Raw genomic sequence first — 12,015 nt, 5'->3', positions numbered from 1 at the left:
CTACAACCCCACCGTCATCCGCTACTTAGAGGTAAACACGCTACCTACAACCCCACTGTCATCCGCTACTTAGAGGTAAACACGCTACACGCTCCCTACAACCAGACCGTCATCCGCTACTTAGAGGTAAACACGCTACACGCTAACTACAACCCCACCGTCATCCGCTACTTAGAGGTAAACACGCTACACGCTCCCTACAACCCCACTGTCATCCGCTACTTAGAGGTAAACACGCTACACGCTCCCTACAACCAGACCGTCATCCGCTACTTAGAGGTAAACACGCTACACGCTAACTACAACCCCACTGTCATCCGCTACTTAGAGGTAAACATGCTACACGCTAACTACAACCCCACCGTCATCCGCTACTTAGAGGTAAACACGCTACACGCTCCCTACAACCCCACTGTCATCCGCTACTTAGAGGTAAACACGCTACACGCTCCCTACAACCCCACTGTCATCCGCTACTTAGAGGTAAACACGCTACACGCTAACTACAACCCCACCGTCATCCGCTACTTAGAGGTAAACACGCTACCTACAACCCCACTGTCATCCGCTACTTAGAGGTAAACATGCTACACGCTACCTACAACCCCACTGTCATCCGCTACTTAGAGGTAAACACGCTACACGCTCCCTACAACCCCACTGTCATCCGCTACTTAGAGGTAAACACGCTACACGCTCCCTACAACCCCACTGTCATCCGCTACTTAGAGGTAAACACGCTACACGCTACCTACAACCCCACTGTCATCCGCTACTTAGAGTTAAACACGCTACACGCTCCCTACAACCCCACTGTCATCCGCTACTTAGAGGTAAACATGCTACACGCTCCCTACAACCCCACTGTCATCCGCTACTTAGAGGTAAACATGCTACACGCTACCTACAACCCCACTGTCATCTGCTACCTCGAGGTAAACACGCTACACGCTCCCTACAACCCCACCGTCATCCGCTACTTAGAGGTAAACACGCTACACGCTCCCTACAACCCCACTGTCATCCACTACTTAGAGGTAAACACGCTACACGCTCCCTACAACCCCACTGTGATCCACTACTTAGAGGTAAACACGCTACACGCTCCCTACAACCCCACTGTCATCCGCTACTTAGAGGTAAACACGCTACACGCTCCCTACAACCCCACTGTCATCCGCTACTTAGAGGTAAACACGCTACACGCTCCCTACAACCCCACTGTGATCCGCTACTTAGAGGTAAACATGCTACACGCTAACTACAACCCCACTGTCATCCGCTACTTAGAGGTAAACATGCTACACGCTCCCTACAACCCCACTGTCATCCGCTACCTCGAGGTAAACATGCTACATGCTACCTACAACCCCACTGTCATCGGCTACTTAGAGGTAAACATGCTACACGCTCCCTACAACCCCACTGTCATCCGCTACCTCGAGGTAAACATGCTACATGCTACCTACAACCCCACTGTCATCCGCTACTTAGAGGTAAACACGCTACACGCTCCCTACAACCCCACTGTCATCCGCTACCTCGAGGTAAACACGCTACACGCCACCTACAACCCCACTGTCATCCGCTACCTCGAGGTAAACATGCTACACGCTACCTACAACCCCACTGTGATCCGCTACTTAGAGGTAAACATGCTACACGCTACCTACAACCCCACTGTCATCCGCTACCTCGAGGTAAACACGCTACACGCTCCCTACAACCCCACTGTCATCCGCTACCTCGAGGTAAACACGCTACACGCTCCCTACAACACGCTCCCTACAACCCCACTGTCATCCGCTACTTAGAGGTAAACATGCTACACGCTCCCTACAACCCCACTGTCATCCGCTACCTCGAGGTCAACACGCTACACGCTACCTACAACCCCACCGTCATCCGCTACCTCGAGGTAAACACGCTACACGCTCCCTACAACCCCACTGTGATCCGCTACCTCGAGGTAAACATGCTACACGCTCCCTACAACACGCTCCCTACAACCCCACCGTCATCCGCTACCTCGAGGTAAACACGCTACACGCTACCTACAACCCTACTGTGCTCCCCTACTTCGAGGTAAGAGAAACACACTTCCTACAACACGCTACAACCACCTACAACCCCACAGCTCTTGATTTAAGTCCACACATCCTCCGGAGGTTCTGAGCGTGTCTTCCCTCTGTCCTGCAGAACCGCCTGTGGCAGAGGGACCACCGTGACCACCGGGCCATCCAGCCGGACGCCGCCTGCTACAACGAGGTCAGTCTTCATGTGTTTGTATGTATATGTCTGTAATGTACTCCCGGTGTGACTCTGGCGCCCCCTGCAGCTCGTGCCGCCTCTGGGCATGCTCAGTAACCCCATGAACGCCGTCACCACCAAGTTCGTCCGCACCTCCACCAACAAAGTCAAGTGTCCGGTGTTCGTCATCCGGGTGAGTGCCTCCTCTGCGCCTGTGCTGAGAGTCTCTCCTCTGTAAACTGACCGCGCTCTGCCCCCTAGTGGACCCCCGAGGGCCGGCGCCTCGTCACGGGGGCCTCCAGCGGAGAGTTCACTCTGTGGAACGGCCTCACCTTCAACTTCGAGACCATCCTGCAGGTACTGACGCTTAACCGCTTTACCCAAATCTAAGAGAAGACAGCGGACCTGGTCTCAGTGCGGTTTTGTTTTTAGGCCCACGACAGCCCGGTGCGAGCCATGACCTGGTCCCATAACGACATGTGGATGCTGACGGCGGATCACGGAGGATACGTGAAGTACTGGCAGAGCAACATGAACAACGTGAAGATGTTCCAGGCGCATAAAGAGGCCATCAGAGAGGTCAGGTACGTGTGTCACACCCTTACAGGTCTATAAAGAGGCCATCAGAGAGGTCAGGTACGTGTCACACCCTTACAGGTCTATAAAGAGGCCATCAGAGAGGTCAGGTACGTGTCTCACACCCATACAGGTCTATAAAGAGGCCATCAGAGAGGTCAGGTACGTGTCCCACACCCATACAGGTCTATAAAGAGGCCATCAGAGAGGTCAGGTACGTGTGTCACACCCTTACAGGTCTATAAAGAGGCCATCAGAGAGGTCAGGTACGTGTCTCACACCCATACAGGTCTATAAAGAGGCCATCAGAGAGGTCAGGTACGTGTGTCACACCCTTACAGGTCTATAAAGAGGCCATCAGAGAGGTCAGGTACGTGTGTCACACCCATACAGGTCCATAAAGAGGCCATCAGAGAGGTCAGGTACGTGTCTCACACCCATACAGGTCTATAAAGAGGTCAGGTACGTGTCTCACACCCATACAGGTCTATAAAGAGGCCATCAGAGAGGTCAGGTACGTGTCTCACACCCTTACAGGTCTATAAAGAGGCCATCAGAGAGGTCAGGTACGTGTGTCACACCCTTACAGGTCTATAAAGAGGCCATCAGAGAGGTCAGGTACGTGTCCCACACCCTTACAGGTCTATAAAGAGGCCATCAGAGAGGTCAGGTACGTGTGTCACACCCTTACAGGTCTATAAAGAGGCCATCAGAGAGGTCAGGTACGTGTCTCACACCCATACAGGTCCATAAAGAGGCCATCAGAGAGGTCAGGTACGTGTCTCACACCCATACAGGTCTATAAAGAGGCCATCAGAGAGGTCAGGTACGTGTCTCACACCCATACAGGTCTATAAAGAGGTCAGGTACGTGTCTCACACCCATACAGGTCCATAAAGAGGCCATCAGAGAGGTCAGGTACGTGTCTCACACCCATACAGGTCCATAAAGAGGCCATCAGAGAGGTCAGGTACGTGTCTCACACCCATACAGGTCTATAAAGAGGTCAGGTACGTGTCTCACACCCTTACAGGTCTATAAAGAGGCCAGGTACGTGTCTCACACCCATACAGGTCCATAAAGAGGCCATCAGAGAGGTCAGGTACGTGTCCCACACCCATACAGGTCTATAAAGAGGCCATCAGAGAGGTCAGGTACGTGTCTCACACCCATACAGGTCTATAAAGAGGCCATCAGAGAGGTCAGGTACGTGTCTCACACCCATACAGGTCCATCAGAGAGGTCAGGTACGTGTGTCACACCCATACAGGTCCATCAGAGAGGTCAGGTACGTGTCTCACACCCTTACAGGTCTATAAAGAGGCCATCAGAGAGGTCAGGTACGTGTCTCACACCCATACAGGTCTATAAAGAGGTCAGGTACGTGTCTCACACCCATACAGGTCCATAAAGAGGCCATCAGAGAGGTCAGGTACGTGTCCCACACCCATACAGGTCTATAAAGAGGCCATCAGAGAGGTCAGGTACGTGTCTCACACCCATACAGGTCTATAAAGAGGCCATCAGAGAGGTCAGGTACGTGTCTCACACCCATACAGGTCCATCAGAGAGGTCAGGTACGTGTGTCACACCCATACAGGTCCATCAGAGAGGTCAGGTACGTGTCTCACACCCTTACAGGTCTATAAAGAGGCCATCAGAGAGGTCAGGTACGTGTCTCACACCCATACAGGTCTATAAAGAGGTCAGGTACGTGTCTCACACCCATACAGGTCTATAAAGAGGCCATCAGAGAGGTCAGGTACGTGTCCCACACCCTTACAGGTCTATAAAGAGGTCATCAGAGAGGTCAGGTACGTGTCTCACACCCTTACAGGTCTATAAAGAGGCCATCAGAGAGGTCAGGTACGTGTCTCACACCCATACAGGTCTATAAAGAGGCCATCAGAGAGGTCAGGTACGTGTCTCACACCCATACAGGTCTATAAAGAGGTCATCAGAGAGGTCAGGTACGTGTCCCACACCCATACAGGTCTATAAAGAGGTCATCAGAGAGGTCAGGTACGTGTCTCACACCCATACAGGTCTATAAAGAGGCCATCAGAGAGGTCAGGTACGTGTGTTACACCCATACAGGTCTATAAAGAGGCCATCAGAGAGGTCAGGTACATGTCTCACACCCATACAGGTCTATAAAGAGGCCATCAGAGAGGTCAGGTACGTGTGTTACACCCATACAGGTCTATAAAGAGGCCATCAGAGAGGTCAGGTACATGTCTCACACCCATACAGGTCTATAAAGAGGCCATCAGAGAGGTCAGGTACGTGTCTCACACCCTTACAGGCGCATAAAGAGGCCATCAGAGAGGTCAGGTACGTGTCTCACACCCTTACAGGTCTATAAAGAGGTCATCAGAGAGGTCAGGTACGTGTGTCTGACCTCAGCTCCTCGTTCTGTGTCCGCAGCTTTTCTCCGACTGATAACAAGTTCGCCACCTGCTCTGACGACGGCACCGTCCGGATCTGGGACTTCCTGCGCTGCCACGAGGAGCGCATCCTCCGAGGTACGTCACGCTGAGCTGAACCCACAATGACAATAGTGATATCTGTGTAGGACTAACAACAACGTCCACATATAGGTGTGGTTACAGGTGTGGTTACAGGTGTGGTTACGGGTGTAGTTACGGGTGTGGCTCTTGTCTCCAGGTCACGGCGCGGATGTGAAGTGTGTGGACTGGCACCCGACCAAAGGCCTGGTGGTGTCAGGCAGTAAGGATTCCCAACAGCCCATCAAGTTTTGGGACCCCAAAACGGGCCAGAGCCTCGCCACGCTGTGAGTGACGGGGGAGGAGTTAGGGGGAGGAGTCAGGGGGAGAAAATGAGAAAATGATGAGTGTGTGTTTTCTTAGCCACGCCCATAAGAACACGGTGATGGAGGTGAAGTGGAACCTGAACGGGAACTGGCTCCTCACGGCGTCTCGAGATCATCTCTGCAAACTCTTCGACATCCGCAACCTGAAGGAGGAGCTGCAGGTGTTCCGGGGCCACAAGAAGGAGGCTACAGGTAACTACAGGGGCCACAAGAAGGAGGCTACAGGTAAACACAGGGGCCACAAGAAGGAGGCTACAGGTAAACACAGGGGCCACAAGAAGGAGGCTACAGGTAAACACCGGGGCCACAAGAAGGAGGCTACAGGTAAACACAGGGGCCACAAGAAGGAGGCTACAGGTAAACACCGGGGCCACAAGAAGGAGGCTACAGGTAAACACAGGGGCCACAAGAAGGAGGCTACAGGTAAACACCGGGGCCACAAGAAGGAGGCTACAGGTAAACACAGGGGCCACAAGAAGGAGGCTACAGGTAAACACCGGGGCCACAAGAAGGAGGCTACAGGTAAACACAGGGGCCACAAGAAGGAGGCTACAGGTAAACACAGGGGCCACAAGATGGAGGCTACAGGTAAACACAGGGGCCACAAGATGGAGGCTACAGGTAAATACAGGGGCCACAAGATGGAGGCTACAGGTAACTACAGGGGCCACAAGAAGGAGGCTACAGGTAAACACAGGGGCCACAAGATGGAGGCTACAGGTAAACACAGGGGCCACAAGAAGGAGGCTACAGGTAAACACAGGGGCCACAAGATGGAGGCTACAGGTAAACACAGGGGCCACAAGATGGAGGCTACAGGTAAATACAGGGGCCACAAGATGGAGGCTACAGGTAACTACAGGGGCCACAAGAAGGAGGCTACAGGTAAACACAGGGGCCACAAGATGGAGGCTACAGGTAACTACAGGGGCCACAAGAAGGCTACAGGTAAACACAGGGGCCACAAGATGGAGGCTACAGGTAAACACCGGGGCCACAAGAAGGAGGCTACAGGTAAACACAGGGGCCACAAGATGGAGGCTACAGGTAAACACAGGGGCCACAAGATGGAGGCTACAGGTAAATACAGGGGCCACAAGATGGAGGCTACAGGTAAACACAGGGGCCACAAGATGGAGGCTACAGGTAAACACCGGGGCCACAAGAAGGAGGCTACAGGTAAACACAGGGGCCACAAGATGGAGGCTACAGGTAAACACAGGGGCCACAAGATGGAGGCTACAGGTAAATACAGGGGCCACAAGATGGAGGCTACAGGTAAATACAGGGGCCAAAAAAAACGTTAGATGGTCTCAGCATAACTTAAGCTGGTTTTAGCACATTAGCTAGTGTTAGCACAACATTAGTTGGTTTTAGCACATTAGCTAGTGTTAGCACAACATTAGTTGGTTTTAGCACATTAGCTAGTGTTAGCACAACATTAGCTGGTGTTATCATGACATTAGCTGGTGTTATCACGACATTAGCTGGTGTTAGCACGACATTAGCTGGTGTTAGCACGACATTAGCTGGTGTTAGCACGACATTAGCTGGTGTTAGCACGACATTAGCTGGTGTTATCATGACATTAGCTGGTGTTAGCACGACATTAGCTGGTGTTAGCTTAACATTAGCATGTAGCTTACCTGCATAGTTGTATTTTAGCTTCCTTCCTCTCATATTTGATTTCATGAACCCAGATCACCGCAGATCTGAAAACCTTTAATGACGCCTTGTACAGGGCACATCGTGGGGGCGCCACCCCCAACACCTGAGGTAGAGTTGTGTAGTGGGAACACACGCGTGTACTGGGCAGAGTCCATACGTGACGAGGCGAGTACATACAGTAGATCGTGGCGTGGTCTTTAGAGACTCGTTTCAGCCCCGTTGTGGTTGTGGGGGACACTTTGAAAATGTATTTCAGAACGGAATATGTAAAATGTATTTATAACATCCACACAGAGTTAACGTGACGGTCTGTAATATCACAGAGTAGGAGAGAGTGAGATGGAAATGTGAAAATGAACAATCAATTTCCTCCTGATTGGACCAAAAAGCTCAATGACAAACTTCAGAAATGTAAAATATTGTTACATAAAGAGAAAACTGTACATGAAACCTGTCCGTAACAGGGCAGCACTGACCTCCTCATTCCCTGATGTGTGTGTGTGTGTGTGTGTGTGCAGCTGTGGCGTGGCATCCGGTGCACGAGGGTCTGTTCGCCAGCGGAGGCTCTGACGGCTCGCTGCTGTTCTGGCACACTGGGTAAGACGGAGAGACCGGGGAGGATCATTTACATCCAGAATATAACCAGCACTTAGTCACACACGGGTTTGATTAAACAAAGCCATATCAGAAACACGGGACAGTCAGTCATGAACCATAGAAAACCTCGGCCCGTCTTCAAACCTGCTGCTCAGAGAAGCTCAAAGGTCTGAAGCAACGGATTGAAGATGAAGCTCGAGAAGAAGATTATGATCTGCATGTGATTAAGGGGACGATAATTAGACGATAATTAGACGATAATTAGACCATGTTTAGACGATGTTTGGACGATGTTTGGACGATGTTTGGACGATGTTTGGACGATGTTTAGACGATGTTTGGACGATGTTTGGATGATGTTTAGACGATGTTTAGACGATGTTTAGACGATGTTTAGACGATGTTTGGACTATGTTTAGACGATGTTTAGACGATGTTTAGACGATGTTTAGACGATGTTTGGACGATGTTTGGACGATGTTTGGATGATGTTTGGACGATGTTTGGACGATGTTTGGACGATGTTTGGACGATGTTTGGACGATGTTTAGACGATGTTTAGACGATGTTCGGACGATGTTTAGACGATGTTTAGACGATGTTTAGATGATGTTTAGACGATGTTTAGACGATGTTCGGACGATGTTCGGACGATGTTCGGACGATGTTTAGACGATGTTTAGACGATGTTCGGACGATGTTCGGACGATGTTTAGACGATGTTTAGACGATGTTTAGATGATGTTTAGACGATGTTCGGACGATGTTCGGACGATGTTCGGACGATGTTCGGACGATGTTCGGACGATGTTTGGACGATGTTTAGACGATGTTTAGACGATGTTTGGACGATGTTTAGACGATGTTTAGACGATGTTTGGACGATGTTTAGACGATGTTTAGACGATGTTTAGACGATGTTTAGACGATGTTTAGACGATGTTTGGACGATGTTTAGACGATGTTTAGACGATGTTTAGACGATGTTTAGACAATGTTTAGACGATGTTTGGACGATGTTTAGACGATGTTTGGACGATGTTAAGACGATGTTTGGACTATGTTTAGACGATGTTCGGGTGATGTTCGGACGATGTTTGGACGATGTTTGGACGATGTTTGGACGATGTTTGGACGATGTTTGGACGATGTTCGGGTGATGTTCGGACGATGTTTGGACGATGTTTAGACGATGTTTAGACGATGTTTGGACGATGTTTGGACGATGTTTGGACAATGTTTAGACGATGTTTGGACGATGTTTGGACGATGTTCGGGTGATGTTCGGACGATGTTTGGACGATGTTTAGACGATGTTTAGACGATGTTTAGACGATGTTTGGACGATGTTTGGACGATGTTTGGACGATGTTTAGACGATGTTTGGACGATGTTTGGACGATGTTCGGGTGATGTTTGGACGATGTTTGGACGATGTTTAGACGATGTTTAGACGATGTTTAGACGATGTTTGGACGATGTTTGGACGATGTTTGGACGATGTTTAGATGATGTTCGGGTGATGTTTGGACGATGTTTGGACGATGTTTAGACGATGTTTGGACGATGTTTGGACGATGTTTGGACGATGTTTAGACGATGTTTAGATGATGTTCGGGTGATGTTTGGACGATGTTTGGACGATGTTTAGACGATGTTTGGACGATGTTTGGACGATGTTTGGACGATGTTTGGACTATGTTTAGACGATGTTTGGATGATGTTTGGACGATGTTTGGACGATGTTTGGACGATGTTTAGACGATGTTTAGACGATGTTTAGACGATGTTTGGACGATGTTTAGACGATGTTCGGGTGATGTTTAGAGGATGTTTAGACGATGTTTGGACGATGTTTAGAGGATGTTTGGACGATTCTTGTCCGATGTTTGGACGATGTTTTGACGATGTTTAGACGATGTTTTGACGATGTTTGGACGATGTTTGGACGATGTTTGGACGATGTCTAGACGATGTTTGGACGATGTTTAGACGATGTTTAGACGATGTTTGGACGATGTTTGGACGATGTTTGGACGATGTTTGGACGATGTCTAGACGATGTCTAGACGATGTTTAGACGATGTTTGGACGATGTTTGGACGATGTTTGGACGATGTTTGGACGATGTCTAGACGATGTTTGGACGATGTTTAGACGATGTTTGGACGATGTTTGGACGATGTTTGGACGATGTTTAGACGATGTTTGGACGATGTTTGGACGATGTTTGGGCGATGTTTGGACGATGTTTGGACGATGTTTGGACGATGTTTGGACGATGTTTAGACGATGTTTAGACGATGTTCGGGCGATGTTTAGACGATGTTTAGACGATGTTTGGACGATGTTCGGGCGATGTTTAGACGATGTTTGGGCGATGTTTAGACGATGTTTGGACGAGGTTTGGACGATGTTTGGATGACGTTTGAGCGGTGTCTCCTCAGGGTGGAGAAGGAGGTCGGCGGTATGGAAATGGCTCACGAGGGGATGATCTGGAGTCTGGCCTGGCATCCTCTGGGACACATCCTGTGTTCAGGCTCCAACGACCACACCAGGTCTGGTTCATCCTCACGTTTCTACATTCACACATGTCTCTGTCATGACTTTCGCTTTAGTTTAAGTCTCGTTCCCTTCCAGCTTTAGTCTGGTGTTAGTCTTGTTTTCCTCTGGTTCTCGTTGCAGTAAGTTCTGGACCCGGAACCGTCCAGGTGATAAGATGAGGGACCGTTATAACCTGAACCTGCTGCCGGGGATGTCTGAGGACGGGAATGAGTACGGTGAGCCTCGGGTCAGGGTCTCCGCGGCGCCACCTTCAGGCGGGTAAATGAACTGCTGTGTTTGTGTTTGTGCAGACGACCTGGAGCCCAACAGTTTGGCCGCGATCCCCGGGATGGGAATCCCAGAGCAGCTGAAGGCGGCCATGGAGCAGGAGCAGAGCAGTGAGTCTCCCCAGACCAATGACCTACTCATACCTATACTTATATACTCATGTCAAAAATACAAATATCAGGGTCTCAAAGTCATTCAGCTGCAGGTTTTTTCTTGCTCTAAAGTTCTCCACTGTTTCCCATTTGCTTTTGAATAGTCCCTGTGGGGGTGATACAAGTGTTAGTGGGATGATTGGGGGTCTTTCCTCTCCCCCTGGGGTCTCTGTTCAGAAAAACACAAATGCAGCTTTCCCTGCACCAGTCGGAGTCACCAATACACACTAATGGAATCACGAAGAAGCTAACAGGCTAGCGGGCAAAGCTAACTGCGAGCTAGCTCCACTTTAACAGTATTTACAGCTGAGTGAAACAAATCATCTCCATTGTGTCATTGGATGAACAATATCCCTCTGTCCCTTTGTCTTTTCTGTCAGCGTAGGATTTACTCTCACTCACAATAAATGAGTAAAAAACACGACATGTACGACACCTGCAGTGGCGCTTATGGCCTCTAGGGGCACAGAATAAAAACCTCTGCGTGGTGTCTCCGTCAGATAAAGACGAGGCGGATCTGGAGATGTCCATCCCGGGCCTGGACTGGGGCATGGACGAGGTCATGGGCAAAGACTGCAAGAAAGTCCCGATGAAGAAGGTCCCGTACGCCAAACCCATCCCCGCGCAGTTCCAGCAGGTCAGTGCCTACGAGCCCTACAAGCCCTACTAACCACCCCCTACAGGACAGTCTCTACTAACCACCCCCTACAGGACAGTCCCTACTAACCACCCCCTACAGGTCAGTCCTTACTAACCACCCCCTACAGGACAGTCCCTACTAACCACCCCCTACAGGACAGTCCCTACTAACCACCCCCTACAGGTCAGTCCTTACTAACCACCCCCTACAGGACAGTCCCTACTAACCACCCCCTACAGGTCAGTCCCTACTAACCACCCCCTACAGGACAGTCCCTACTAACCACCCCCTACAGGTCAGTCCCTACTAACCACCCCCTACAGGACAGTCCCTACTAACCACCCCCTACAGGTCAGTCCCTACTAACCACCCCCAACAGGACAGTCCCTACTAACCACCCCCTACAGGTCAGTCCCTACTAACCACCCCCTACAGGACAGTCTCTACTAACCACCCCCTACAGGACA

At 50.2% G+C, this 12,015-nt stretch overlaps 1 protein-coding gene across 1 annotated transcript in view; it reads left to right on the top strand.

The window, feature by feature from the left end:
* Nucleotides 1-12,015, top strand: part of wdr33 (WD repeat domain 33) — a 44,078-nt gene that overhangs the window by 20,876 nt on the left and 11,187 nt on the right. The window contains exons 2-13 of the mRNA XM_079583377.1: nt 2,200-2,268; nt 2,339-2,443; nt 2,512-2,607; nt 2,683-2,834; nt 5,254-5,351; nt 5,494-5,620; nt 5,697-5,851; nt 7,846-7,924; nt 10,372-10,482; nt 10,610-10,704; nt 10,780-10,866; nt 11,409-11,545. Coding sequence (XP_079439503.1) covers nt 2,200-2,268; nt 2,339-2,443; nt 2,512-2,607; nt 2,683-2,834; nt 5,254-5,351; nt 5,494-5,620; nt 5,697-5,851; nt 7,846-7,924; nt 10,372-10,482; nt 10,610-10,704; nt 10,780-10,866; nt 11,409-11,545 — 1,311 coding nt within the window. The remainder of the gene's footprint in view (nt 1-2,199; nt 2,269-2,338; nt 2,444-2,511; nt 2,608-2,682; nt 2,835-5,253; nt 5,352-5,493; nt 5,621-5,696; nt 5,852-7,845; nt 7,925-10,371; nt 10,483-10,609; nt 10,705-10,779; nt 10,867-11,408; nt 11,546-12,015) is intronic.

Source organism: Gobius niger (genome assembly GCF_951799975.1).
Source record: "Gobius niger genome assembly, contig: SCAFFOLD_50, whole genome shotgun sequence".
Lineage (NCBI taxonomy): Eukaryota > Metazoa > Chordata > Actinopteri > Gobiiformes > Gobiidae > Gobius > Gobius niger.
Note: the sequence above shows the minus strand (reverse complement) of the source record. Positions and strands in the feature narration are given on the sequence as shown.